Below are 25,789 nucleotides of genomic sequence, written 5' to 3'. Positions count from 1 at the left end.
CTATGATATGCCAAGATCTGCAAGCACAGTTGCAGGAAAGCAACTGATGCAACAAAACAGATGGAAAAAAGAAAATATGCGGAGTATTTTCATGCGCTTAAAGGACAATACCTTAAGTATGTTATGGCACCACAAAAGCCTCAATTCCAGACATCTTCCCCCACCTGCTAGTTGTAATTCTGCAAGAGATTTGTAAGCATGCATGTATTACCTAAGATGATAAAGACTACACGCTCTAAGTAAACCTTAGCAGTACAGGTAAAGCAGTAGTTTTTGGGGGTAGATAACCCTAGTCGGTTTTATTCATTTGTTGAAATGACATCCTGGTTTTGTTTGTAGCATTGATTAAGAAGTTATTTCAATAAAAAAATTAGAAGTTTCATATGCCAAGTAGCTCAACATAAATAACTGTCTTAGTAGACAATGTACAGTTCAGTAGTCCCATTTGAAGTACATGCATCCAATGTCAAGTTACTGAAGGTTTCCCTCTAATCAAAACAATTACATACTTTAGTTGTTTTACGCTATTTGCATCTCGGTGTACAGTGACAGTAAACAAAGCTAACTCACTATTTGCATAAAAAAAGGTTTTCTTCCAACGTTTTGTAGTATGAAAATGACGGTTTCTTCAATGTATTATTTAAGTTCACTTGTGCAGTCAAAGTCAAGAGTAAGAACTATTTCACGGATAGGGGTTAGCTTCCTGTAATGTCATGGAATGTCTTAAAAGTGAACAGGAAGTAAGATAGTTTATGTAAACTTCATTAATAAGAGACTGAAGGATTTGGATAGACAATAGATTCCTTAGATTGATGAATTGATACAATTAGATTCCGAGACATGGATTTATGATTGTTTTGTTCAACAACGGCAGTAACAGCCACCAGGCTGTGCCTAAATTTAATTATGTAGAAATGGACTGATAACCAGTTCAAACTGCATTGGAAAGTGACAAGCCATATCTGCTCATTTAAGTTTACTTTACCACATCTTTAGTGACTTCTGTTGTCACTCAAACTGTTACAGTTCAGTTTTTGTTGAGATGAGTGACTGACGAGCTAAAGCCACCCACGTGCACAGCGATAGTTAACAAACTTCTAGGCATCGCTTCTGAACTGGCACAAATGCAAACAAGCACATCCAAACAGTCGTCTTAGACAAGTACCTTCAACAGATTCATGAAGCAGATATCGTTAGCACTTTCTCCAAAAGCTACCTACAAATCTTTGTGCAAGAGATTGTCTCCCCACCCCCCGCTGCAAACCTGTAACAAAACCCATTACGTTTCGCCAAAAGATGACTTAACTCAAGACACTGTCTTTGTAAGGTACATTTGTACATCATCTAGAAGTGTTCTGGTGGTGGTGGTAAAGTTACAGGCAGCATCACGACTACCATGCAAGCTACCAAATGAAACAGTGATTTGATCAAAGCTAGAGTACAACAAAAAAAATTCTTTATATAGCATGTTTACTTTTGCCATCTCTCGGTGCTGACTAGCAGTATCCGACATGAGCTGGAAGTTGCATCTGTTTAAATACAGAGGCATATTAGGAGTCTTAGATTCCAAAGTACCCATGGAAGCTAACATACGGCAGATCCAGCTGGCAAATCTAAAACCCACTGGCTTGCAAGATTCTTCCAAGGTATTTTTTTTCCATAATGGATTTAAAAGGAAAAGTCTTAAAGAGATTTCATCTTAACTACTAAGTCTTTTACTTAGAAAGCAGCTAACCCATTCCCTAGAGGGAGCTTAACCCATTCCCTAGAGGGAGCTTAACCCATAGTATAATGAGTCAAATGAAGTAATCTTAAACTTCCAAGTAAATGCTAAAAAAAAAAAAAAAAAATTATTAATGGAACTAGCTTCGGTGTTCTCTGCAGATTAATTCTGAGGACGTGTCATCAGAAAGTTACAGAAAGTTAAGATTTGTCTGCTAAAAACACGACAACACACAGCATATGCATTATAATTTCTTAGCTTTTATTGAGTGGTACTTCCCCCCCCCCCCAACAAAATCCTTTCTACAGAATACCTTACCTGTTAATCAAAAAACCTGACAGCTTTAGATAAATGTTTTGTCTCAGATGCAATATAGACTACATTTTAGAACGGAAGAGAAAGAAAGGTTTATTTTAATAATTAATACAAATACAAGAATTTAGAGTTTCAAAAGAATACTATCCCACAAAACGCATAAAAAGAGTCACATGCACCTTTGTAATCAGGTCAGTCTGAAAGCTGAACAGTTACACATTAGGGGGAAAAGTGTTAAGAATTCTGAATCTAGGAATTGGAAGAAATTCAGGAGCACATGACTTAGTTGAGTTCCGCATCAACATTGTCTGGTCTGTCTTGCTCAGGGTTGACCCCTGTGTTATCCTATAAGGAAACTTTTGTAGCAAGTACTTATCCTTCAGAATAGCACTGTGCTTCAAACAAATAACAATTAACACGTGTTTAGAGACTTAGCCAAGACTCAAGACAAGGCAACACTTCAGGTCACATCACCAGGGAACTTAACAGGTGCCCTCTGGGAAGTTAAGACATCAGAAGTGCAACTCTCATTAATGCGATCATACTCTTCGTAGAACAAGGCAGATCGATATCTAAGTTAGGAACCCATACATTTACGTGTGGCATCAGTTTACTCAGAATTTCCTGCTGAAGCAGGACTCCAAATTGTTCAGGTTCCTTCCAGAAATGTAAGTTTTACTGCTGAGCACATTGCGTTTCAGAAGTTGGCTTAGAAGATACATACAAAGTTGTATATTTTTTCTTTTGTGTTTTCTTCTCAGTCGTGATTTTATTTTCTTTCTTATCTTCTTTTTCCGTAGTTTCGAATCTGGATTCAGCTGTTAACCTACAGGCAAAGCAACCATTCTAAATACATATTTAGTTAATAAAAAACTGGGCTAAAAAAAAAAGTTTTAAGCCAAAACAAGCCAACTGGCATACAAGACCATGCATATGCAAAGACAGAGCAAGCAGTGTTTAAGAATAAAATGAGCCTAAAATAAAGCATTTTTCTATCAGTCCTATTCACATTTCATAACTTCACGTATAGCCTTCGCCCCCCCCCCCCCTTATCTGTTGAAGTGTTTGGTAAAAAAAACCACAGTGACTGTGCCATGCACATAAAGGAGAACATGAAGCCCACAAAAGCACAACTCCAAGTGAAAAGTCCCAGCAACATAATACAAATGTGAAGTCAAGCATTTTGCTTTAACACCACCAAAAAAAAAAAAAAAAAAAAAAGGACTACACTTAAAGCAATATACTAGTTTCCAGCCTAGTTCTGCACTACTACTGCCTTTATCTTAATGCCTGAATATCCGAAAAGAAGTTGTTGGAATAAATTTATTTTCAGGCTCTAAATTACTTCATTTGTCTACTGACATGTTTTAATTCTGCTATGAATGTAAGTGGGAATACAACTGCCTCATTGCTGTTAAAGAGGTAAGTTAAACACAAGATTTAGACATCTGAGCACAATTGGACATTTTGATTATTTAAGAATTACTTAATAAACATACAAATGCGTCATTGGAACAGACTGATAGATAGTGGTATTTACTCAACCAAATCACCCAGAACCAATTGACTATTACACACAATTATTTCCACCGCAAAACAAATTCTGGAAAATGAAGTTCCAAATTAAACATCACTTTACATACCAACACAAGTTCTATGCTGATTCATCACCACATCTGTTAAAGGAATTCTCTAGTGACCTTGTGGATTTCTAGTGGTCTCAAGAGCCAACCCACAACAATCTACAGCTGCTTTCAATGATGGTTTCCCAAACAAGAATAGCTGCTACCCAGTTGTTAAGAGATTTATTTGCAATATAGAGAGATACAGCTGAAGATGAGGACTATGAAAGCAGCTGTAACAAAAAAGTTTGGGGAGATTTAGCTACAGATTTCCTCCCCTGCCCCCCAGCCTATCTTGACACACAAATATATCAAATAAACTTTTCTTATCCATCACAAGCAACCTACATATTATTTCCTATAAGCACTGTCTCAATAGACTAAAGAGAAATATGCATTGCTGTGCATCTCCCCTAGGTCAGCAGTGTTTGCTCCACCATTTGCTTTGTACTAAGTCCACACCTGTAATTCTGATGGGTAACCATTTTTTGTTCATAGCCAGCTTTCCCCCAGCTGCCCTCCATTTTAGGTGTGCTGCTACTTTCAAGTAGCCAAATAATTATGTGGTTACAACAAGAAACAATTATTCAGGGAAGGAGAAAAAGTGTATTCTTAGTAATCATCTTCTGGTTAGTGTTTTGTCTGCAGTTCAGCCTATGCTTCCCTAGCAGCTGTAATTAGGGATGGATAGCTTGTGTCTATGCATCTGTTCCTATGGTAGATTCCTTTCATTTGTCCCTCCAGTCTTCCGCCTTAAAACAATCTCTGTCCAAGGCCACCAAAAACATTATTCTAGTGGCCAAAATTTCCAGCAAGGATACAGTCATAGAATTGTTTAGGTTGGAAAAGACCTTTAAGATCATCAAGTCCAACCGTTAACCTAGCGCTGCCAAGTCCACCACTAAACCATGTCTCTGACCACCACGTCTTTTAAATACCTCCAGGGATGGTGACTCAACCACTTCCCTGGGCAGCCTCTTCCAATGCTTGACAACCCTTTCGGTGAAGAAATTTTTCCCAATATCCAATCTAAACCTCCCCTGCCGCAACTTGAGGCCATTTCCTCTCGTCCTATCACTTGTTACTTGGGAGAAGAGACCGACCCCCACCTCGCTACAGCCTCCTTTCAGGGAGTTGTAGAGAGCGATGAGGTCTCCCCTCAGCCTCCTTTTCTCCAGGCTGAACAACCCCAGTTCCCTCAGCGGCTCCTCATATGACTTGTTCTCCAGACCCTTCACCAGCCTCGTTGCCCTTCTCTGGACACGCTCCAGCACCTCGACGTCCTTCTTGTAGTGAGGGGCCCAAAACTGAACACAGTATTCGAGGTGCGGCCTCACCAGGGCCGAGTACAGGAGCACGATCACTTCCCTGCTCCTGCTGGCCACACTATAGGATTTTATAGGATTCCCTCTAAAAATACAGAACAAACCAAGAACTCAAACAACCTAAAAGGCCAACTAAGAACTGAATTGACTTAAAATGTGTTCCAAATCAGCACAATTGGATTTATACAAAATACTCCCCTTTTACAGTATTAGGTAATTCTGTTAGTGTACAGTGTAACAAGTCTGGAAATCAAATTCACATCAGAAACATCACATTGTTTCATAAAAAGTAAACAACTATTAGAATTCATTATTTGAAGAGAGAAGAAAAATGATCTTTTTATGCTTCGAATGCACACCAAAATGTTTATGCAAGTCAGCATAAAGTAAGCTAACTTCCTCAGACTAGAACTATGTTAATAAATACCTAAAGTAATTTATCAGAGGACTGACACTGACTTATGAAGATGAAATGAATGAGCCATTTCACGTTAGTAAGTGTAACTTCACTTTAAAGGTTGTTATAGCTTTTATCTGGATCAGCAATAGATTGCCATGATTTGCTTCACTTATGAAAACCTTAGTTTATGGCAATGAGGTACTCAGAAATGCCTGAAGATTCAAATAATTGAATTTTAACGTGACAATGAACAGACAATCCAAGCAAATAAATTTTTCCTTTCATTCTTAGTATTTTATAGTTGGCCTGCAAATGCTTCAGGACTGATTATTCTACAGCCTACAAGTTGTTAAACCATACTTTCAATTACTATACTGAATTAAATTTTTCTGAAAAATACGTGTTTTTACTAATGGGTAATAGATCACGTCTACAGGCTGCTACATATAACAAGAGAAGAGACAAAATGAATTAGTTCAGTTAACATCACGTTATGAAATTAAGTCTCATGGAGTTCAAAAATCAGCCGGTCCCTTTAATTCTTTTCTACCAACCTTTGTGATAATGAAGGAGCAGCAGAGACAAAGTGTTATGAACTAACTGCAACCCCCATTCCCCATCCCCCCTGCGCTACTCGGTGAGGAGGAGTTAGAAGTTGGGAATGAAGGAGTGAAGCTGAGCCTGGGAAGAAGAGTTGGGGTGTAGGGGGAAGGTGGTTGTCTGTCTTTCTTGCTGTCCCACTATTTTTAAATGGCAATAAATTAATCCTCCCCAAGTCAAGTCTGTTTTGCCCGTGACTAATTGATCCCTGTCTTAATCTCAACACATGAGCTTTTTCCATCTTATTTTTCTCCCCAGTCCTGTTGAAGAGGGGGAGTGAGAGCAGCTGAGTGGGCATCTGGCAGCAAGCCAAAGTTAACCCACCACAGTCCTCATACCAAGCCAGCTCATAGACCACCCCTTGTAGCATTGCCATATTTCATGAAGTGTTCACCCAAGGAAATGGATGGATCAGAAGAGATGACAGTTAAACACCTCCACTTAAAAAAAAAAAAAAAAGCTTGTGAAACTATGACATGATTCTATCAAGCTTTGACTTTGTAGGCTCCAGAAACGAGACATAACGAGGGTTCCTTCTACCCGTTTAAGGAAGATCAACTAGTCTGATCAGATGGAGCTTTACTTCCTGAAGACGAATGCCATGCCTAAAACCTCAAAGAGAATATTAGTTATCGAGATCTCCTGCTGAGCCAAATGGCTATAGGCAATAGGCATTTCCTGTCCGAACAAAGTCCAAATGAAGTAGATTTGGTATACGTAATCCAACTAAATAACTTAAAAGAGCAAATAAGCTCTTAGGCACACAAGCCCTTCTTTAGATCAAACTAAAGCAAACAACCTCAAATCTAATTGCAAAGTACGTTGGGCAGCAAGGGCTGGAATTTGTTATTTCAGTTTCAGAAGTGAAGAAAAGCATTTCAATACAGAAGTGTATTTTTTTTATAGACCAGTTGGCCTAACAGAAAATATCACTACCTATAACCCTTGCATTGCCTGAATTACAACAGTAATTAACAATTAAAAATAATCACTTAAATATTTAAATCTTTAGTCTCAACTACTATGTTCTCAACACTCGCATATCATAACCTAATCAGTACCATCACCTAATGAAGTACTCCAATGTTTACTTGCTTTCAACTTTTGTAAGTATATATACACGCACTGCAGATATGTACGTATGCTATTAGTTCAAAGTTATCTAGGTTTACCTTGCTGAATCACATTAGCAAGCAAGACTCTTCAAACAAGGAAATTTGTCACCCATACAAGTACACACGGATCACTTCTGACCACTTCATCACCTCCTAAGCTAAGATGACAAAGCTTTTCAAACACCTTTTTCTAGAAGTGAAGTTTTCAATCCTTTCACAGTTACTATGGCTCTTTTCACTGCCACATTTCATGGACTAGTAATGACAGAGCTAGAGTAATTATTGCACAAAACCTGCTCCAGTTACAAAAATAACCCCCAATGCCCACAATAGCCTTTTCAGCCAGAGCATGACGTTTTACTTAACACAAGGTCAAATGCTGACAATTATCCACCATGCACATGCCAATTATTTTTTCCTCCCCCAAGCTCTCCATTTTTCAGGTCCACGTTCCTGCTCAAGTTGCCAATATTTTTTGTGCCTTTACATTACATATGTAGCTGTATTCCTACATAGGGTTTGGCCACATCCATCGCAAAACAGTCCAGAGAATCTTTTAGTGTTTAGAAACCCAACCTCTCAACTACTCAGATTTTATCATGACTTCCTATATCATAATAAATCACAACAGATCAGGGTTAAGTAAGTCCACAATGTTATCTTAACAACATCATTAATTGGGGATTTAGTAGTTCATTAACACAACCAGAAACATGAACAGAACCTTCTGCCTGGATTTGCCTTTTACAGGTTCATACCACCATTGAAAACAACTGTAAAGCTTATATGGAGTTTTGCGGCATTTTTGTTGTTGTGTTGGGTTCTTTTTGGGTTTTTTTTGTTTGTTTGTTTTTTTTTTTTTTTTTTTTTTTTTAATCTACTGATTTAGGTTTTATTCCTTATTTGAAACAACAACAATGGGTACAAGATTAGAACCCTCCATCTGAACTATGACTTCCTCTTCCTCTTCCACTTTTTCCACCTGCTCTGTTTTCAAACATCAACCCCATAAAATAGCTTCCTCTCCTCACCCTCTCGCTGGTAGGTTTATCCCTTCAGTTCACATAAACTGTTTCCAACAACTTCCTGTTGGCAGACACTGTATCTTCCTTTCCAAAAGAAATATGAGGAAATAAGTTAAACTTTTCAGACCCAGGTTACATGCTATCTGTTCCTTTATGTATACAGAACACTGTCAAAACACAATACCATCACTAAATCATCCAATCTTCCTCTCAACTTTCACCACCCATGTTTGACCTCCTTGATCTTTCCTCCTCAGCAAAAGTCCCTGCATATTTTGACATAGCGTCTCGAACTGCTATTTCTGTCATATTCTTTCCACACTATTTCAGAAGATTGTACTGTTTGGTTACTTTAAATCTGTTAATTGCATCCAATGCAACCTTGAATAATTGATCCGAGAGTCAAAATATCAATCCAATTACTTCTGAATGCCATTAATTTTGGATATACTGTACAGATTTCCACGTATTAGGCTTCCTTCCATCTTCGAAGCTGCTGTCATTCTAGATTCAATAAGCTATTTTTACTAGCAGACATTAGCAAGTTGTAAGCTCAAAACATCTAGACTATCCCCAATTTTTTTTCTCCCCCCAAACACTCCAGCATGTGTTTACTAAGATTATGAATATGAACAGAATACAAAAGCATCACCTGGCAAAAAAGTCAGCATTCCTTTCCCCAAAAAAGTTGGAGCTAATTACTGTACTAAGTTACTTTACCATCTATCAAAAAGCAACTTAAATTCTCAGTTCAGGGGAAAAACACTTGATCTTAGTTTAGCAGTTGTGCTTCTAGTTATCACGCATCCAGATTATGGAAGTCAGTTGTCTGACAACACAAATGGAATAATTAATTGCCTATTGTCTTGTACAATGCAAGTTCTGTTAACCCAATTCAGGTTAAGAATTACTTAATTTAAATAATTTTTAGGTTTTTAGCTAAACCTGAAAGTTGATGAGGGCTGAAATTAGGTATGAAATTGAAGCATGATACCTCTTGCCTTTGCTACTTTGATATGTAACACAGTTGTGTGGCAGCTCTGAAGGAACCCAGAAAACAGTCCTATTTCTGAAGTTAGAGCAAACTGAGTGAACTGCCATGCTATCCGCACACCTTAAACATTTTCAAGTATTGGGGACATTATTTCAAAGATTGTTACAGGTTCAAGAGTCTTTTTCATTAGTCATCATTTTAGTCTTTCTAAAAGGTTTTGAGAGGTTCAACGTAGGCAGCTGGAGCTGAGGAATTACACTGCATGCAACACTGAGGAAATAGATAAAGAAGTGGATAGCATAGTTCATGCAGCGAAAGAAAAGAGATGCAGGTCTGTGCTGATTGCCTTGACCATAGACAGAAGCTGACACTGACCTGGGGGCAGCTGAAGGCAAGGAATTGCTTCCACTTCTGCTACACGAAGTAAAGGCATCATGATTCTCATCTTTAGTTTTAACTCTCTTTCTTTCTCTTTCAAGTTCAACTACTTTTTGCATTGCTTGAAGAGCTATATTTATTGGTGGTGCTTCAAGAGCATGTTTTTTAGGAGAAGCATCACTTTGCTCCAAGTTCTTGGAAGTCATCTTTGTTTCTTCCTTACTTGGCAATTGAGTGAGAGCAGCTTCTTTTACTGAAGTATTTTTGCTGTCCAAGTATTCACAAGTACTGTCCACTGGAATCTTCTCCCTCTTCTTTTTAATTTTAGTGCCTTTAAGTAAATCTAAGAAAAAAAGAACATACTTTTTGTACACAAGTGAAGCTGGAGTTAACTGGTCTGCCAACATGTTCATAATAAAACTAATAAAGAACATTTACTTCACATGACTGAAGACCTTGGAATAATTCTTAATAGGCAATTTACATCCCTTAAAAGAATGGCCTTTCATATAATCTGTTATCAGCAAGTAAGCATCCCAACAGAAGTTAGCTTGAAAAAGAGACAAAAAACCCCCCCCAAAGCTCTTTCTCCCCATCCACTCTCCCTTTTTACCAAGGCTTTTAATTAGATGCTCTGAACTACATGAATACGCTCAATTATTTTATTTCCATTTTGGAGGCTGCTGAGGTCAGCTTCCACAACTAAGCTTTTAAAATTAAATCCTTTGGGTAGGGACAAGTACCAAAACCAAGTCGTCCACCTGGTTCCCCATTCGTCTTCCTCCACAGGCTACAGTCCCTTGTTTTTGCACATACCCAGGTATCAGCTGTTTTTCAGGTGAGCCTGTTGTCAAAACTCAGTCCATATTAGCTTGAGCTACTGAACAGTTTTTCCTCTAAATGCTTTGCACTTATAACAAAGTTCACATCAGCTGCCTACATTCAGAAAGCTGATACTTCTCATCAACAGAGAACTACTGCTACTGTTATGAAAAGCACCTCCTGAGAATTTGCTCCCACCTACTTCACTATGGTTATCTAGCTGTACTCCAAAGCCTCTGAACACTATGATTTGTACTCTTTAGTCTTCCAAAATTAACGTTAGCATACATACTGAAGTAAGGTCCTTGAGCAAAGTAGGGCTTTACTATTTCAGTTCAGCAGTTTTTAGACCAGGTTATTACCAAAGAGGCAGCCATTTAAACGTTAGTTTATATCTGGAACTAACCTAATGTCTTCCTGTTTAACGTTATTTAACTTGTGAAGGTTGAAAAGACCAGATATTTCTTTTTTTTTCCATATGGAAAAGTAGTATTTACCTTCAGGTTCATATTTCATTTTTAGCTCATCCAGCATAACTCGCAAGTTCATATTCTCACTCTGACAAGCTTGCAAATGCCTCTCATTTGTGAAGAGTTTCCTTTCAACTTCCAGAACCCTTTGGCTCTCATACAGAGCTTTCATCCTCTGCAAGGATAGTTCATTTTTCAAGGTTTCAGTTTCCTTGCTAGGGTGGGAGGAAAATTACACAGTCAGACTTGGTTGGGGTTTTTTGTGTTTTTGTCGTTGGTTTGGTTTTGGTTTTGTTTTTTAGTAAAGCAGCTGATACAAAAAGTCAACTAAGCATTCAGTGACTTCACATAAAATTCATATTTATACACTAGTAGGAAACGAAGGAGACCTCTTTCGGTACAATGAAAGTTTTCACTTGAACTTGACATAGAGCAGTGAGTTTAGTTACTGGAGATATCAAGTTTGTTAAAAACAAAGCTGTAAAACAACGCACACATAACTGGTTTGAGAAACTTACCCTAACCTACAAATTCACTATTTCATCAGGGTTTTTTTAGCCTGTGTATAAGTTAATATAACTACTTCTATAACTGACAATACAAGCTCTACACAAAGGCATTACTCCAAGTGACACCACAAATAATTATGTTAATACTCAGTGCATGTCCTTGCCTCTGTTTCAGAGGCCATTAACTTCCACATCATAAGCACTGAATCACCATTCCTCAGCAATCCTAAGGTACTCGGATCATACCAGTTTCTCATAATAGCAACAACAGCGAGGTGACAGACTTCTCAGGAATTCCCACAGCCGACCATTGCCTCCTGCTGGAAGGGCAATACTTTCATCCGAGGGCTTAAAAACAGTCCTGAGGCCAAACGCTATGGACTTTCTAATTAATAGAGATGGAATTCACCAGCCGAAGAACACATCCCAACTAAATAGTCCAGTAAAACATTTCAAGTGTTATTATCTGGCTCTTTTTAGAAGAGAAATAAATATATACAGCCTATAGGCTTTCAGAAGCTTCATACAGTTCCTTTACAGGTTACTTTTTGGTTTTTGTTTTTTTTATAGTTGTCAACTATCTTGTATCTAGGAGCACTAACAACATTTCTAGAAGAAAACAACAATAATATAAAATAGTTCTGCCATCTTTTGCAACAATAAGTAAAATGCCAAAACAACTCTCAGTCCTATAATGACCATAGGATGGTTCCACAGCATTAGAAAATGAGACAACGAGCATATTTGCACATACAGTCAGTGGACTACATACAGACAAACAGTAACAAAAGAGGGACAATAAAAACAGGTAGCTAGAAGATAACTAGACTAGAACCAACCTCTAGGCCTCAAACCTTTAAGTACTTACTTTGAGTTGTCAAGTTTCATTTGCAGTAAATCTGCATAGTAACCATCTTCAGACTCTCCTCCTTTTGAGCTACTAGGAGCTCTGAATTCTTCCATATTCTCATATAAAGTCTGATAAAGAAAAAACGTCAGGTTGTCAAATAGTGACCTTTCAGAAGCACATTAGCTTAGTCCTTAGGTGAATTTTTCCATGCATTTCTATAGAGAAGCCTCATCATAGGAGCATTTCAACATACAAGAGAGCTCAGTTGCTCAGAGTACTTCCTCATTTGTTACAAATGTCAAATAGCACTGAAACTGACAGTTCTCTCATACACTGAAAGAGAAATAGAAAAGCAAGTTTTCAACTCCAGAGGTTTTCAAATAGCATTACAGAACAGTTATCTTCCTTTTTACTTGAAAATACAGAATATTTAGTTAACCCATAGGGAATTTGTTTCAGCCTTTATTTCTAGGCTTCAGCAGCTGGACCCCAAAGGTGAGGAATACAAGCTATGTTAATCAATAGCCAAAATCTCAAAATCAATTACATCTTTTAGAGGAGAAAGTTGGTTCATAGTAAAGATGTCATAAATGCAATAAACCTTCTATAAAATACATCAGTAACATGTGACATTCTGGGTTTTTGCTTTGTGGTTTTTTTTCTGAAGCCGTACTCGGATTTAATACTGTCCCACAGATCTCATAGGCTTCTGTCAGTCACTGACTACGGGTACTTTTGATGGTTATTTGAATAAATCATTTAGTTTCCTGACACTACTTATTTATGGCATAGAGACAAAAATAAATATTTATCAGCTTATACATGACAAAACTGGTATGGCAATCAAACTGTCTCAATCGCTTACTAAAATGGGTTAAGCCTAGCTTTATGCCACTTTGGTTAAATGCAGAATAGAGGACACTATCCTGGAAAACATAATCCTACTGCACAAGCTAATACACCTAAGTTTACATTCCAAAGCTGTGATAAAGGGCCAATCGAGTCCATAAGTATGTAAGAGAGTAAGAGAGGCTACAGTTTTTCACTCCGTATACACACAAACATCAGTAACATTACAATAGTGCATACAGGTGTTCTCATGTATTTCTCGCCTTCCAAAATATTTACAAGATACTATCAAGTTGCATAAAAGGACTAAAGAAATTGCTTTACAAGAATGATTAAGCAATTCAGTTTCTCTAGAGAAGTGCATGCTTCAACTGCAAAGTTAAGACATGTTAAGGAAATAAATATCCAAGAAATCCAATATAGCGAGAGACTAAGAAGTGATAAAGCCTAAATATACACAGTAAAAACGTGAAATGGTTATGTCTTCCAAGAGAAAAATCAGATGTCATAGTTTAGTGAACTTTGACCAAGTAATTGAATTTAAACACTACAGGTAACTATGTAAAATATGAAGGTGCTACACACAGGAACCCAGAAAAGATTGTTTCTCCAAACCAGCGGTTGGGCAGTGTACAATTTTCTGCTTCTCTGAACTTCAGAAGTATATGTTCTCCAGCTGTAAAATAGAACTTTGGTCAAATAAAGGTACGAGTAGCCTTTGGATCCCCTTTCAAACCTGAGCATGGACTTCAGGTAGTTTGCATAATTCTTCTTATTCTCATGTTTTAACTTCTGATTATGACTTTTCCACTTATTACAGACCACATACCTTAAATTTTTCTAGCTGCCTCACTTTCATAAGAAGATCTTCTATCTCACCATTCTTTTGTTCTAACATCGACTGTAAGCGTTCCAGCTGCTCAAATTCTGCCTGAGAGCCTTTCATCTGTAGCAGCGTAGCCATTTGCAGCTGAAAAAAAGGAATAAAAAAAATCCTTACAACAAATACTGGGTTAAGTGACTGAAAATCTCAGCCTCTTACCCATAACAGTTAGGGTACTCAAGCCTTCTAATTCTAATCCTGAATAAGCGCACTGGATGCTTAAACTCAGTAGTCCTTCCAACGTAGTCTTCACAACTATCATCATAGGTTGACACTAAAAATCTTCAGGACAGCTGAAAACTTACTGAACAGAGTAGTCCTGAGGTGTCGTATCTTTCTCCGTATTGACTAAGGAACCTATAAATATACTGTCAAGGACACACACAACATTTCACATTCAAACCATAAACACCAAGTCAGCTAGAACTAAACTACAGTCCAGGCTTGTTTATCAGGGCTAAAAATGCATCTATTGAGATCTTCTCAACTTGGGAAAAAAAGACCTAGTTCACCAACGAGTTTAAAACCCCTTTTTTTGCAGTTCTGATTCTGAGGTATAGATAACACTAAGTTTGCCTTCTGTAATATTAATCCAAGAATTTCAGCTTCTTCTACTCCTTCAGTGGAGCACATCCTTTCAAGCAAAGGAACACCCTTTGTCATTACAAAAGAAGTTTATCAAAGTCAAATCTTGCATTTATAGCAGATTTTTCTGATGCTGTTAACATAATAATATCATAGTACAAGGGCCATAACACGTTCAGTTAAAGTGATACATCAGACATTTAAACAACTGGAGAAACAACACGAAGTGCAATAATGGAAAGACTTAACAGGGTGTTAGTGGCAACTGTAGCATTTTTACCACTCTAGTCAGTATGGATAAGGTAACACTGTAGGACACTCAGAAAAGTCACAGGGAAAGAATCAACTGAAACAAATTAGACTACAGATTAACAGAGAAAGCGAGAGAAGAGCATTTACCCTACAGAATCTCCTATGTCAAGTAAAGGATATTGACGATTCTGTACACAAACTACAGCTAAAGAAAGATTCAATGATCTCCTCCTCATAGCTTCTACAGGATGTATGGGAAGCAAAATTTTAACCCCCATTGCTGACTAAAACTATCCTTACATTTCCCAAGCATGTGGGCACCTAACCTTTTCCCCTTTCACTTAAAAGCCCACTTGCTAACTGTCAGAATTGCAAATTGCAGTTGATCTACATAAAAACAAAGAACAGAAACATTAAGAAACTGGAAGGGATACTGTGGGCTGTGGGAAATACACCAGACATGGTAAAACTTTCACAGGAGTACTGCTTACATTCTGTTCAGGAGTCAGATCTTCAGAAGTCATCAGTAAATACCACATTCAGGCATTCTGACAACTAAAGCTGCTACAACAGTTAACTATACTGTTGGAATCAGCTGCTGAATGAAGAGATCAGTTAACTATATATTGAGCTTTAACACACAGCATCACAACACAACACAAAGCACAGAGGATCCTAACAGGGATCTAAGATGGCAGCTTAAGCAAAACAGCTGTCCAAACAAACTACCTATCTCTAATATTGATATTAGAAGAAATTTTATGGGGACAAATGAGTATAAATTGAAATTCCAAATAAAAAAATTAAATAGTAGAACAGGGATACCAATTTGCCTCAGTTCTTGGTGAAAATTTTCAGTATTATGAATGTTTCTTACACCATTCAATCAGCGTGACTGACTTACCCTCACATTACAAGGAGAAAATTTCTGAAGAAACTGATTCTATTCAATAATTTTACTCACTCAAATCTTTAGATCTCAAGGTCAGATTTTAGTAAAAGAGAATTCCTTTGCTGCATCAGTAGTTCTTTTTTTGTCCTTTAAGAATGTTATTTCAATTATTTTCAACCTACTTCTCAAAAAAAGCTAGGTAACAGAAACCTATATCTTCAGTATTACTCATTATCATCACTCTTGATGTTTAAGCACTCTCCTCAAACTGCACGATCAAGTATTTGATCAAAATGAAAGGATCCAGTCGTGTGTTGGAAAATCAGAAGACCAACATGAAGACAGTTGGCAGTTTTGCAGCATCCCCTTTACATTATCTTGTAAATCAGCTTCTACTAACTAGTTCTCAACAGCATTAACCAACAGGCTCCCATCCTATGGAAGTGTAGTCTAAATGAAATAGTTATGACAAAAGTTATGAGTTATTCTTGCACTAAAGATAGGGAGAAGCCAGAAAAATATAGACAAACATAAAAACAAGAAAGCAACCCAGAGGGAAGAAAAGAAACAGTGTGATCAGAGGACAGAGTTCAAGCCTGCCCTTTTCTTTACATTCATTCTTGACAATCACCGTTAATACACATATAAATGATTCATGTAGTACGAGAATCAGATAAGGAAAAAAAAAGCAATAGTCAAGACAAACCGAATGCTAGTTTGACTGACAGGAGTTGTGTTTCACTTTTATCCATTTAACAACTACTGCCAAAGTAAGCAAACATAGTGCCTTCAGCATAACTTGAAGTTCTAGGATAGAGTAATAACACTAGTAGCAGTAGAAAAATGCTGATCTATCATAAAAGTTAAATAGCACAATGACATCTCTCACTTGTTTTTTCTCCCATTTCCCTCCCCCCAGACTATTGTATCATATTTTAAAGATAATCAAATCCCCTAGCCCGTGTGCTAAAGCATTGCCTTATCAGACCCCAAGGAAACCCTAGACTATTACAGTAATGGTCATACCTTCATTCTTTGCAATTGTTCTCTAGTGAATGCATGCTGTTTTTGTAGTGACTGATATTTTATTTTCACACTGATCAGCTGTCGTTCCATTTCTGCCCTACGGTCCTCCACCTACAGAACATTGTTAACAATTATTACTATGAAAATTATAACACTTGTTGTCACTTGGATGACGAGTTTTACAAGGAGACGTTACCTAGCAACTGATGTTGGTTCTGCAAATACTGCTTTTCCAGCAACAGCGCTTGAAAGTATGCGCTATTGTCATTACCTCCGAGATAAAAGTGAGTAGACAGTACTGTAGCAGCTGAAGCCCAAACAGTAAAGTGCAACAGATTTTTCTTTTGTTCTTTTGATATCAAAATAAAGTAACTTTTCATATGTTTCATTGTTGCTGTAGAATAGTTTTGTCCATTGGCATCAGAACAAATAGTTTAAAAAAAAAAATGAACTGTGTACCAATTCAACCCATTCCCTGGGTGTTGTCAGAAAACAAAATAACTCCCTATGCATTTAACAGCAGCTGAACTCTTATTCAAAAACTAATTCAGAAACCCTCCCAAATGCTCAAACATCCAGCCATTTTCAGCATGTTTTTAAAAGACAGTATGTGAAATACTAAATATGCTGTTAAATGCTATCTTCTGCATTAAAGAAGGCTTACCAGCCGAACAAAACTATTTAGAGCTAAGAGCTGCAGGCAGAACTGTCATGAATCCTCAGCCCCATCTTCTGTCTTGATAGCCAGGTAACTAAGTGATTCCATTAACTTTACTAACTCCCCAACTTCAGAGTGTGTATAAAAGTTGTTTTACATAGGTCAGTTCCTAGACAGTTCAACACTGTAGTGTTTGAGGAATAGATATTCATGCTGGCCAGATCAGGTACAGATACTCTTAATATTTTCAATGCAATATAAGAAATAAAACTTATGAAGTATTTCTTCTCTCCTCCGTATATTCTCAGGTATCTGTGGCATAATTGTACCTCAGCAAAGAGAGAATTGCCTTTACTTGTAGGGTCCAAAGATTGCTGCACTGCATGATCCAGCTGAACTTGAAGCTCTTGATTAGCTTCACGAGCTTTCTAGATTAAAGCAAAGAGGATATTAGTCATTTAAGCATCTGATGTACTGCATATATGAATTTAATCAGATAGTTTTACCTCTTTTTCATTTCCTATGCCTTTAGCATAGATTATCTTGTACTGCGGTACTTAACTGTGCATACAGTTTAGTCACTAAAAGACAATCAATTTTGTTTCACTAAAAGGCTTAATATTACTCTTGCTCTTCAGAACAAGAGCATAACTAAAACCTTTAAAGGAAAACTTTGATGTTTATCAGTTGGATTAATGTTATTGAGACTATTAGCCTAGCTGTGCTATTTAGTCACAAATCCTCTACTCCCCAGTACAAAGTTTTCCAAGGCATTCAGTAGGAACTTGAAATAAAAATGAGAATTATATCAGTGACCTGTGAGAAGGTCCTGTTATAAGGCAGAATACTGCAATGCAAAAGGATCTCCATACGCAGCCTTCCACAAAAGACCGCCAATATAGAGAGTAGTTAGCAATAGCAATACCAAACATGACTAGCCAATATCCCTTTTTTCCCCCTCTGCCTTCTCTTTCTCCCTCCCTCCTCAGAACTCCGCTCTCAAAACTCCTCTGATTTCACTGAAAAGCTAGCACCACAACTTGTAGAATTCAGGGATTGTCTACCACTGTTGAACAAAATTTAGAGAATACCTCTAACGCATTACAGTAAGAAACAACTTCTTTTTCCCTCTCCTCTTTTTCTCCCTGTAGACGCTCCAGCTGATTACGTAAGTTACTGTTTATGAGTTCTAATTGTTCTTTGCTGTACTGCAGTTCATTCAGCTTTTCTTCAACATTGGCCTAAACAAAAAAAAAAAGTATGAAATAAAAAGTTTATAGAACAACTTCAAGAAAAGCAGGCCCATGTGAACCAAACAGGTTTGTTAGTAGTAATTACTTTTAATACAAAATATTCTCTTGAATAAGAGGTTGCGTTAAAGCCTAGTTAAGGCTATTATTTTTTCTGTGCATATTTTCTTAATAGTAAGCCAATCATAAGGTAGCAATATACACAAAGCATCTAAAAAAGATGTGAGCAAAAGCACAGAATTTTATTTCCAACTAGCCTACATTCCTAATAATTAAGTACTAGTTACACACCTTCACACTTTCTAGTTCAGTGAGTTCTATCTGAAGATTGAGCATTTCTGAAGACATGGTTTCATGTACACGTTCAGACATCATATGTAGTTCTTCTGATTTGGCAGCAATTATTTCCTTCTGATGATCCACTTTGTGTCTTAATTGTTTCTCCGAGAGTCGGGTTTCATCTAGTTCTGCTTTCAGGTTCTCCACCTTAAAGACAGTTGACAACTAAGTAGTACCATTTTATAATAAATTCTTGAAAAGCACAATAATTTTGTCTCTGTTCTAATTATAGAAAATGTCCTAGAAATACAATTTAAGAGTAAACTTTTAAAAATAAGCTTTGAAATTTAATGTAATACACAATATAACTATGCAGATGTTTGTTAAAAAACAACCAACGAAGCTTCTACATATTAAAACTACTTATTAGATTTGTTTTGGTACTTAAGTGTGCAATTATGAGTTAAATACATATTCTTTAAAATGCTATTAGCAACATTTTAGCTGTATATTAGTTGCCAAACCTTGTTTTTAAGGTCACTGATTTCTTGTCCATAGACTCTGGCAAGCTGTTCTTTCTGTTTATCCAGTTGCATGTTTTGCTGTTGCTTAAGGGAATCACATTCAAAACTCAAGCTTTCCAACATTCGATTCTTGAGTTCAATTTCTCTCTGAAGAGAGTATTTCTCTTGTTCAAATTTCTGAAAGAAATAACATACTAATAAATCTAGATGTAATATTCATAAATGCTTGGGGAACAACGTACTAAATACAGGCTCAGAAAGAAGATACTAAATGCCTAAAGCTTGTAGCTCATTCAACCTTTTGTTGAAGTCCAAATTAGGGAATTGCCATACCCACATTTAAAAAACAACAAAACTGCTCTGAGATTTTATGACTTGTTTGGTTGTGTAATATTATCTTCTTCATGGAAACTGTGTATTTCTTTGCACCAACATGAAGGGTGTGGGCATCTTTTCTGCAAGTGTAACAAAGAAATCTAGTGAGAGCTTACACGTCCTTTCTACCACCATGGAACCCGATTATGTTAAAAATCGTTACAGTCCATCAAGTGTTCCCCTACTGCAGAACAGCTGGGTTCAATGTTTGGTAAAGACAGCTAAGTTGTCTACTGTTTTGTAATAAATCCTGTCAACCCCTCCAGATTGAAGAAGGACTTTTTAATCAGCCTCCCTCTATGCCCGATTGTATATGTTTGCTAATTATAAAGGGCAGCTTCATTTTACTCTTCCATTCAGCTAGCAATTAAGGAGAAGGAAAAAAATTTAAAAAATGAGTGTCTTGGAAGCAGAAAAGGTAAATACCAAAACCAAATCAGTCTAAAAATGCAGGATTTTTTTTTCTTTTTTGAATACAATAACTCTTAAAACACAAACCAGAATTAAAAAAAAAAGGAACGTAACAAAACTAAAAGCTGTCAGGTATGAAATTGACATCTGTGGCCCAGACACCAGCTTATCAAGGACAGGCTTAGCTCTCAAATATACAGGACGAGTTTTAACTCAAAGACAGTGCACAGAAAAGATTTGGGCGTGCACTCCTGATGAGATCCAAGAAAGGCAAAAATCTAGCATGATATGTCCACACAGACTTTTACAGAAGCGCACACAGTTTTTTTCTGAAAGACTCTTGTGCCTACTGTTAAAACTTACACTTGTGTTCACGGTAATTGCTTTGGCTCTCAGATTCCAAAGAGAACCACAGATTCAAAAGCTCAAAAGAATCTGTTGGATAACCATGGTTCCCACACAAGATGTTGTTCTGCTGTATGAAAGCACACAATTCCTTCCCTCTGCTCTTGGAATCTAAGTTACTAATTGATCTGGTTCATACCAGCTTAGCTCATAACTTTGCTCCAGCCTATAACATAGGATTACAACCTATTGGTGCAGCTTCACAACACAGTAGCTACCATCTCAGGTTGTCTGCAGAAAACGATGATCCTGCCCTGCCTTCCTTATCACTTGTGCTTTCCAGCTGCCTCTCTTGCACTAAGCTTACTAATGGCAAACCGATCAAAGTAAGTTATCAGGGTTCATTCAGAATAGCAGGGTGCTACAACTCTCCAGCTGGTAAAAAAAAAGAACCAAACCAAAAACTACAACAAAACAACAAACATTTTAGCTCTATCAATCACAAGATAAGGGATGGATGCACAGCCAGAAAGATACTATTTCTCTCCATTTAGTCTATCTGAAGCACGGGCTGACTGAAAACAAACATACATCAAAATTAAAGTGTTTATGGAAAGTGAAAGAGATTTTCCTGATTGGAATTTTCTTGCAAATTACTAAGAAAACTGGTTGACTAAATAATACCTTGATATTTCAACACCACACTACTCTTTTCTGAGCTGTAAAGAAATGTACTAACAAAGTCAGAATCCCTTGGTATTTAGAAAATTTGAAAACTTCACTAAAGAAATCAATTTTACAGTCTTGCTGCTAGCATTCTTTTTACAGCTTTAAGTGATGCAAAGCTTGCAGGGAGAGCATAACATGAATGAATCGCTAAACATACCCAAAACACATGCTCTAAACCAAATTTACTTTAGCACTTAGTATTCATATTACATTGAAGGCAATTAATCCTACACAGAACTGAACACTTGATGCATAATTAGCTATGAAACCCTGTCCCAGTTAGATAAAATCATGCTCAATATCTTACAGCAGAAATAAAAAGCCCTCTCTACAAATACTTTAAAAAGGTTTATTAAAATTAATCTAGACTCTCAAAGGCATTTAAAACACCTGTGATGTTCAGAAAATAGTTAAAATAAAACAAAGTTCTTGACTCCCTTTTTTACTCAAAGTTCAAAACATCACCTCAGTTTTCTCAGTCAGTTCACGGCGTGTTTGATCCAACTGATTTTGAACTTCACTTTGGGACTCCAATAAATGCAAGCCATATTGTGCTGCCTTTCTTCGCTCATTCTCTGCTTCCTTGAGTTGGTGTCTAAGACTTAAAATGGTCTCTGTGTCCATTTTTCTTCCTTTTGTTACTTCAACATTGCAAACACAAAATGATTAAAAAAATACATTGTAGTAAGTTACAGTAGTTAATCTGAAAGAAGTTATTGGATTTCCTTTCTTAATCAGGATACAAGGCTGTATTAGTGCAAAAATATAAGAAAAAAAAGATAGCTCACAAACGAACAGTCCTATGAACAGTAAAAATAATAGCTATTTCTCCATAAATTTGGTTAACATCTTATTCCTGACTACGTCTTAAGTAATAGCATGCAGCAAAACAACACCTGTGTACCCAGCCTGGTTTCCTAGCACACCAGAACCAGAGTTAATCTAGTATATAGCTAACTTGCCATACGCAAGAGAAGGCTAGGAAATAACCTTGTAAAAACACTTTTATGCATATGCCTGACAATATTTTCTGTGGTATTATAAATAAAGTCACACTAACTATAGCATTACTTGTGTACACAAATAACACTTAAGATTCACGTAGGCAGCTGTATTAGCAGGATAGTTTACTCCTAATAACATTACATGGGATATAGAAACAGATAAAGGTAGTTGAAGGAGAGAGTCAAAAATAGAAACCCTGTTAAAAATATATGGAATTTTAACACAGGGATTTTTATTTATTTAAGCACTTAATGGAGTCTTTCATGACTGTTTTCCACTTTAAACTTAAGTCACTGCAGATAACCTATTTGTTAATAACCATGTCTTTGTCACACGTTACAGAAAAGTCATCCATTTCTATCTTCGTATCATAACAGAAGACATAAGTAAAGGTGAATTTTGCAAGAAGTTAGTCAAAATAAATCCAAACAAACAAAACATTTTAAAAAATAAAAATCAAGTCAAACTAACACCATAAGCTTGTATGACTGCTTGCTCCCACATCTATTAAATCAGCACACTGCAAAAAAAAAATCTTAAGACAGAAACTGCTAGGCAGCTCAGGCTTCTGAACAACATAAGCCAAGAGTTATCTCAGAAAGTACGCAGTAACAATGATATACAAATAAAAAAATCTGCAGTTGATTTTTCAAAGCCAGGGTTCATAATTTTTATATAAATTTCAAGATTAAAGTAATTCTTCCTTGAAGATCTTATTTTATGCTTTTTCTTTTTACATAAACAATTTAGTTTTTGCCATCTCTTACTGGCACATATATTATCCTTACGAATTTTAGCAAGATGCTGGTCTTAATCAAGAAATGTCACAGCTCAACACAGGAGAGATTATTTTTAAGAGTCATTATTGTAATGTAATGCCTTCACTTTTTTTTTTGCTAACTTTTATTTAACAGCTTTCTATAAAAGAAAAAAAATAATTTTAATAATAATTTTAACATACAAAAGTACATCATGCCAAAACTGTGCTAATTCCTTTCAGAGATACGATAGAAATTATCAAATTCTGTTTTTTTTCCAATCACTTGTTGTTATTCAAGTTTAACACACACAAAGAGACTTTATCCAGCCAGGTTCTGAAACTTCAGTTTTGCACATCTAACCATTGCAATGCTTGAAATACTCGTTTTGCACACTTATGCTAAAATAAGCGAGAGAAAGACAGGAATTTTGTATACCTATAACTAAGAATCAACAATATTATTACTAGTGCAAGGACACATACGCTGTGTACAATTTAATAATGAAATGTTTACCAGTAAGATGTAGCAATATAAGCATACAGGCAACCACTCCTGGCATGCATTTGCATTAGTAAAGGGGATGAATTAATCCTTATTCACTTCATAACCAGAATTTAAAAGATAGCTTCATTTTCTGATCAAACAACAATATACAGGCAACACAGCAATTTGATTGCTCCTAGCTACTAAAATAAACTTGAGTAATATTTTTAACTCACCTTCAGAAGTCCATTTAAGTCTTTCTTGACCTTATTCTCATACTCCACCTTTAAAAGAAAAAAAAAAAGCAACAGTTGTCTAGTCTGGATGAGTATAAGCTGCCATTATAGCACAGTCCTTCATAGCAGTCCTTTCCTGAAAAGGCTTAATGCCTGTGGCTGTCTCATGAAAATGCAGATCACAAACTAAAACCCCATAGAAATGCAAATCTTATTCAAATCTCAATTGAGGCAGCTGTCAGATAGTTTAGAAACAGCCAGATCAGGCAAGGCTGCCAGAGGATAGATGCTCTACAACTGGCCTGTGGGGCAAGTAAACAGGCTACGCCCAGGGTCACCTTCTTCTAGCACACAAAATTTTTAAGGGTTGTTTGGGCATTTTGTCTTGCTCCCTCCACTTCTTCAATCTCTTTTGCATGCTCTCCTCCACTTTCACGTACAAGATCTTTGAGCTCTTAATAAATCATTTACTGGATAATATTAAAAATGATCTTAAGCTTTTCATTAATTTTATAGTTGAAGTATGGAGGAAAAGAGAAATAGTTTTCCTGCTCACACGTTCCTTGCTAACTATTAGGGAAAACAGCAAGTATGGCTTTCGGAGCACAGACATCCTCAACTTATCACTGTCAATTTTGGATGAAGTTAATCAGTCAAGTCCAGGTAGCTTTGTTCATAAACCTGCATTGTTATATAGGGAAGCAATTGCCTGCAGTTTAATATTATACATGAGGTTAAGTTAAGTAAACAACCCTGAAAATAGTGGTTTAAAAGAAATTAAATAGGTAGTAAGGTGAGCAGGTAGGAGGTGAAATAATAGAAATCATTCTCCTTTATTCTACGGAGAGTTACTAGAAAGTAACTTTTGGCTAATTATCTTCAAACTTTTTATGACGGATTCTATACCGAGAGCTCCAGACCTTGATTATTCAACCATTTAAGTGCTCCTTGATAAAAAATAATAGGGTAGGAGATAAAAAGGCACTCTCCTGCCATGCAAATTTTCTTCTCCCACTCTATAACTGTTCTTCTAGTTAAACTGCTATTCCCAAGGGTCGTATGCAACAGCCGTCTATATTCTGATCTATTCAGAAGTACCTATACATTTCTCTGATCACTAACATTATTAGCAAGATAGTTTCTCTCCCTTAAGCCAGGTATTCCCCTTACAATTCACTTCAGTTACTTAAACAAGTACATTTCTTCACCTACCGAGTTGCACACTCAAGCTGAAGTATTTTCAGGGCTAATCACCTTCCACAACACACATCCTCGGGTGGGTAACTATTACAAAGAGAAGAAAAAAAAACCCAAACAAACAACAGACTGCAGCCTGATCTTTCAGTCACTACAAAGTACTCAGCAAACCAGCAACTGGCTCTGTTTGCTCTTTGCTTGAAGAGTGTAGTGCAACGTTATATCTATTCTTTAATTCAGGACGTTACCCTTTAGCAGTTCGGGCCAGCCATGCCATGGTATTCTCCACTTACTGCTCGCACACCTTCCTGACCCACTTCAAACCAACACCAGCGAACGACTCGCCCCAGCACAAGGTTCTTATCAGGAGTCTCGTCCACGCGTCAGGCACGGATGCGGGCAGCGACTGACAGTCGGTTTTGCGTTCCGCTGAACGCCCCCTGCCCGTGTTATAACCCTGACGGGCAAAAGGCGCGGAGGGGGAAAGGGTGTCCCCCCCGCTTCACTTGACGCAGCATCTCCGGGGGCCGTGGGAGAGAACAGCCTGTCCCACTTGAGGCAACAGGGGAAGGCACTGGCAGCGCGACCCCGGCGAGGGGAAGGACCTGAAGGCCGCAGAGGCCCAGACTGAGCGGCACGAAAGGAGGGGAGGGAGACAGGAGCCGCCCCGAGCCCCTCGGCCCCACAGCCCCGCCCCTCGAGAGCGCCCTTCTGCACACAAGGAGCAGCAAAGAGACAGCAACAGCCCCAGGAGAGGAAAAGCCACCCTCGCGGCTCGCTCCTCTGCCCCGCGCAGCACCCGCGGCCCCCGCGCAGCACCCGCGGCCCCCGCGCAGCGCGCTACCTCGGCCCAGCGGCCGCTCGGCCCAGCGGGCGCCGCTCCCGCCGTTCAAACTCGCCT

At 37.5% G+C, this 25,789-nt stretch overlaps 1 protein-coding gene across 6 annotated transcripts; it reads right to left on the bottom strand.

The window, feature by feature from the left end:
* Positions 1-1,963: 1,963 nt before the first annotated feature.
* SPDL1 (spindle apparatus coiled-coil protein 1) lies at positions 1,964-25,789 on the bottom strand. 6 transcript variants are annotated; one of them, XM_076349924.1, is made up of 14 exons: positions 25,733-25,789; positions 24,904-24,975; positions 23,692-23,739; positions 21,672-21,847; positions 19,347-19,523; positions 18,835-19,029; positions 18,385-18,534; positions 17,623-17,721; positions 16,636-16,746; positions 13,827-13,967; positions 12,167-12,276; positions 10,817-11,004; positions 9,495-9,840; positions 1,964-2,864 (listed from the first exon to the last, which is right to left on the bottom strand). In XM_076349924.1, the coding sequence occupies exons 4-14, from the start codon at positions 21,828-21,830 to the stop codon at positions 2,714-2,716; spliced, it is 1,827 nt and encodes a 608-aa protein (XP_076206039.1). In that variant the 5' UTR covers positions 21,831-21,847; positions 23,692-23,739; positions 24,904-24,975; positions 25,733-25,789; the 3' UTR covers positions 1,964-2,713. The 6 variants fall into 6 exon arrangements, with proteins under 6 accessions (XP_076206039.1, XP_076206040.1, XP_076206035.1 ...); XM_076349925.1 differs by lacking the exon at positions 16,636-16,746; XM_076349920.1 differs by lacking the exon at positions 1,964-2,864 and having other exon boundaries at positions 9,290-9,840.

Source organism: Aptenodytes patagonicus, chromosome 12, assembly GCF_965638725.1.
Source record: "Aptenodytes patagonicus chromosome 12, bAptPat1.pri.cur, whole genome shotgun sequence".
Lineage (NCBI taxonomy): Eukaryota > Metazoa > Chordata > Aves > Sphenisciformes > Spheniscidae > Aptenodytes > Aptenodytes patagonicus.
Note: the sequence above shows the minus strand (reverse complement) of the source record. Positions and strands in the feature narration are given on the sequence as shown.

Excerpts from the sequence above, each read along its gene's own strand:
- SPDL1 (XM_076349920.1), bottom strand. The coding sequence starts at position 21,830 with ATGGACACAGAGACCATTTTAAGTCTTAGACACCAACTCAAGGAAGCA. Across the intron at positions 19,524-21,671 it reads AACTGACTGAGAAAACTGAG|AAATTTGAACAAGAGAAATA; the intron begins GTGATGTTTTGA and ends TATTTCTTTCAG. Across the intron at positions 12,277-13,826 it reads GGCAGCTAGAAAAATTTAAG|ACTTTATATGAGAATATGGA; the intron begins GTATGTGGTCTG and ends TTTCTTTATCAG.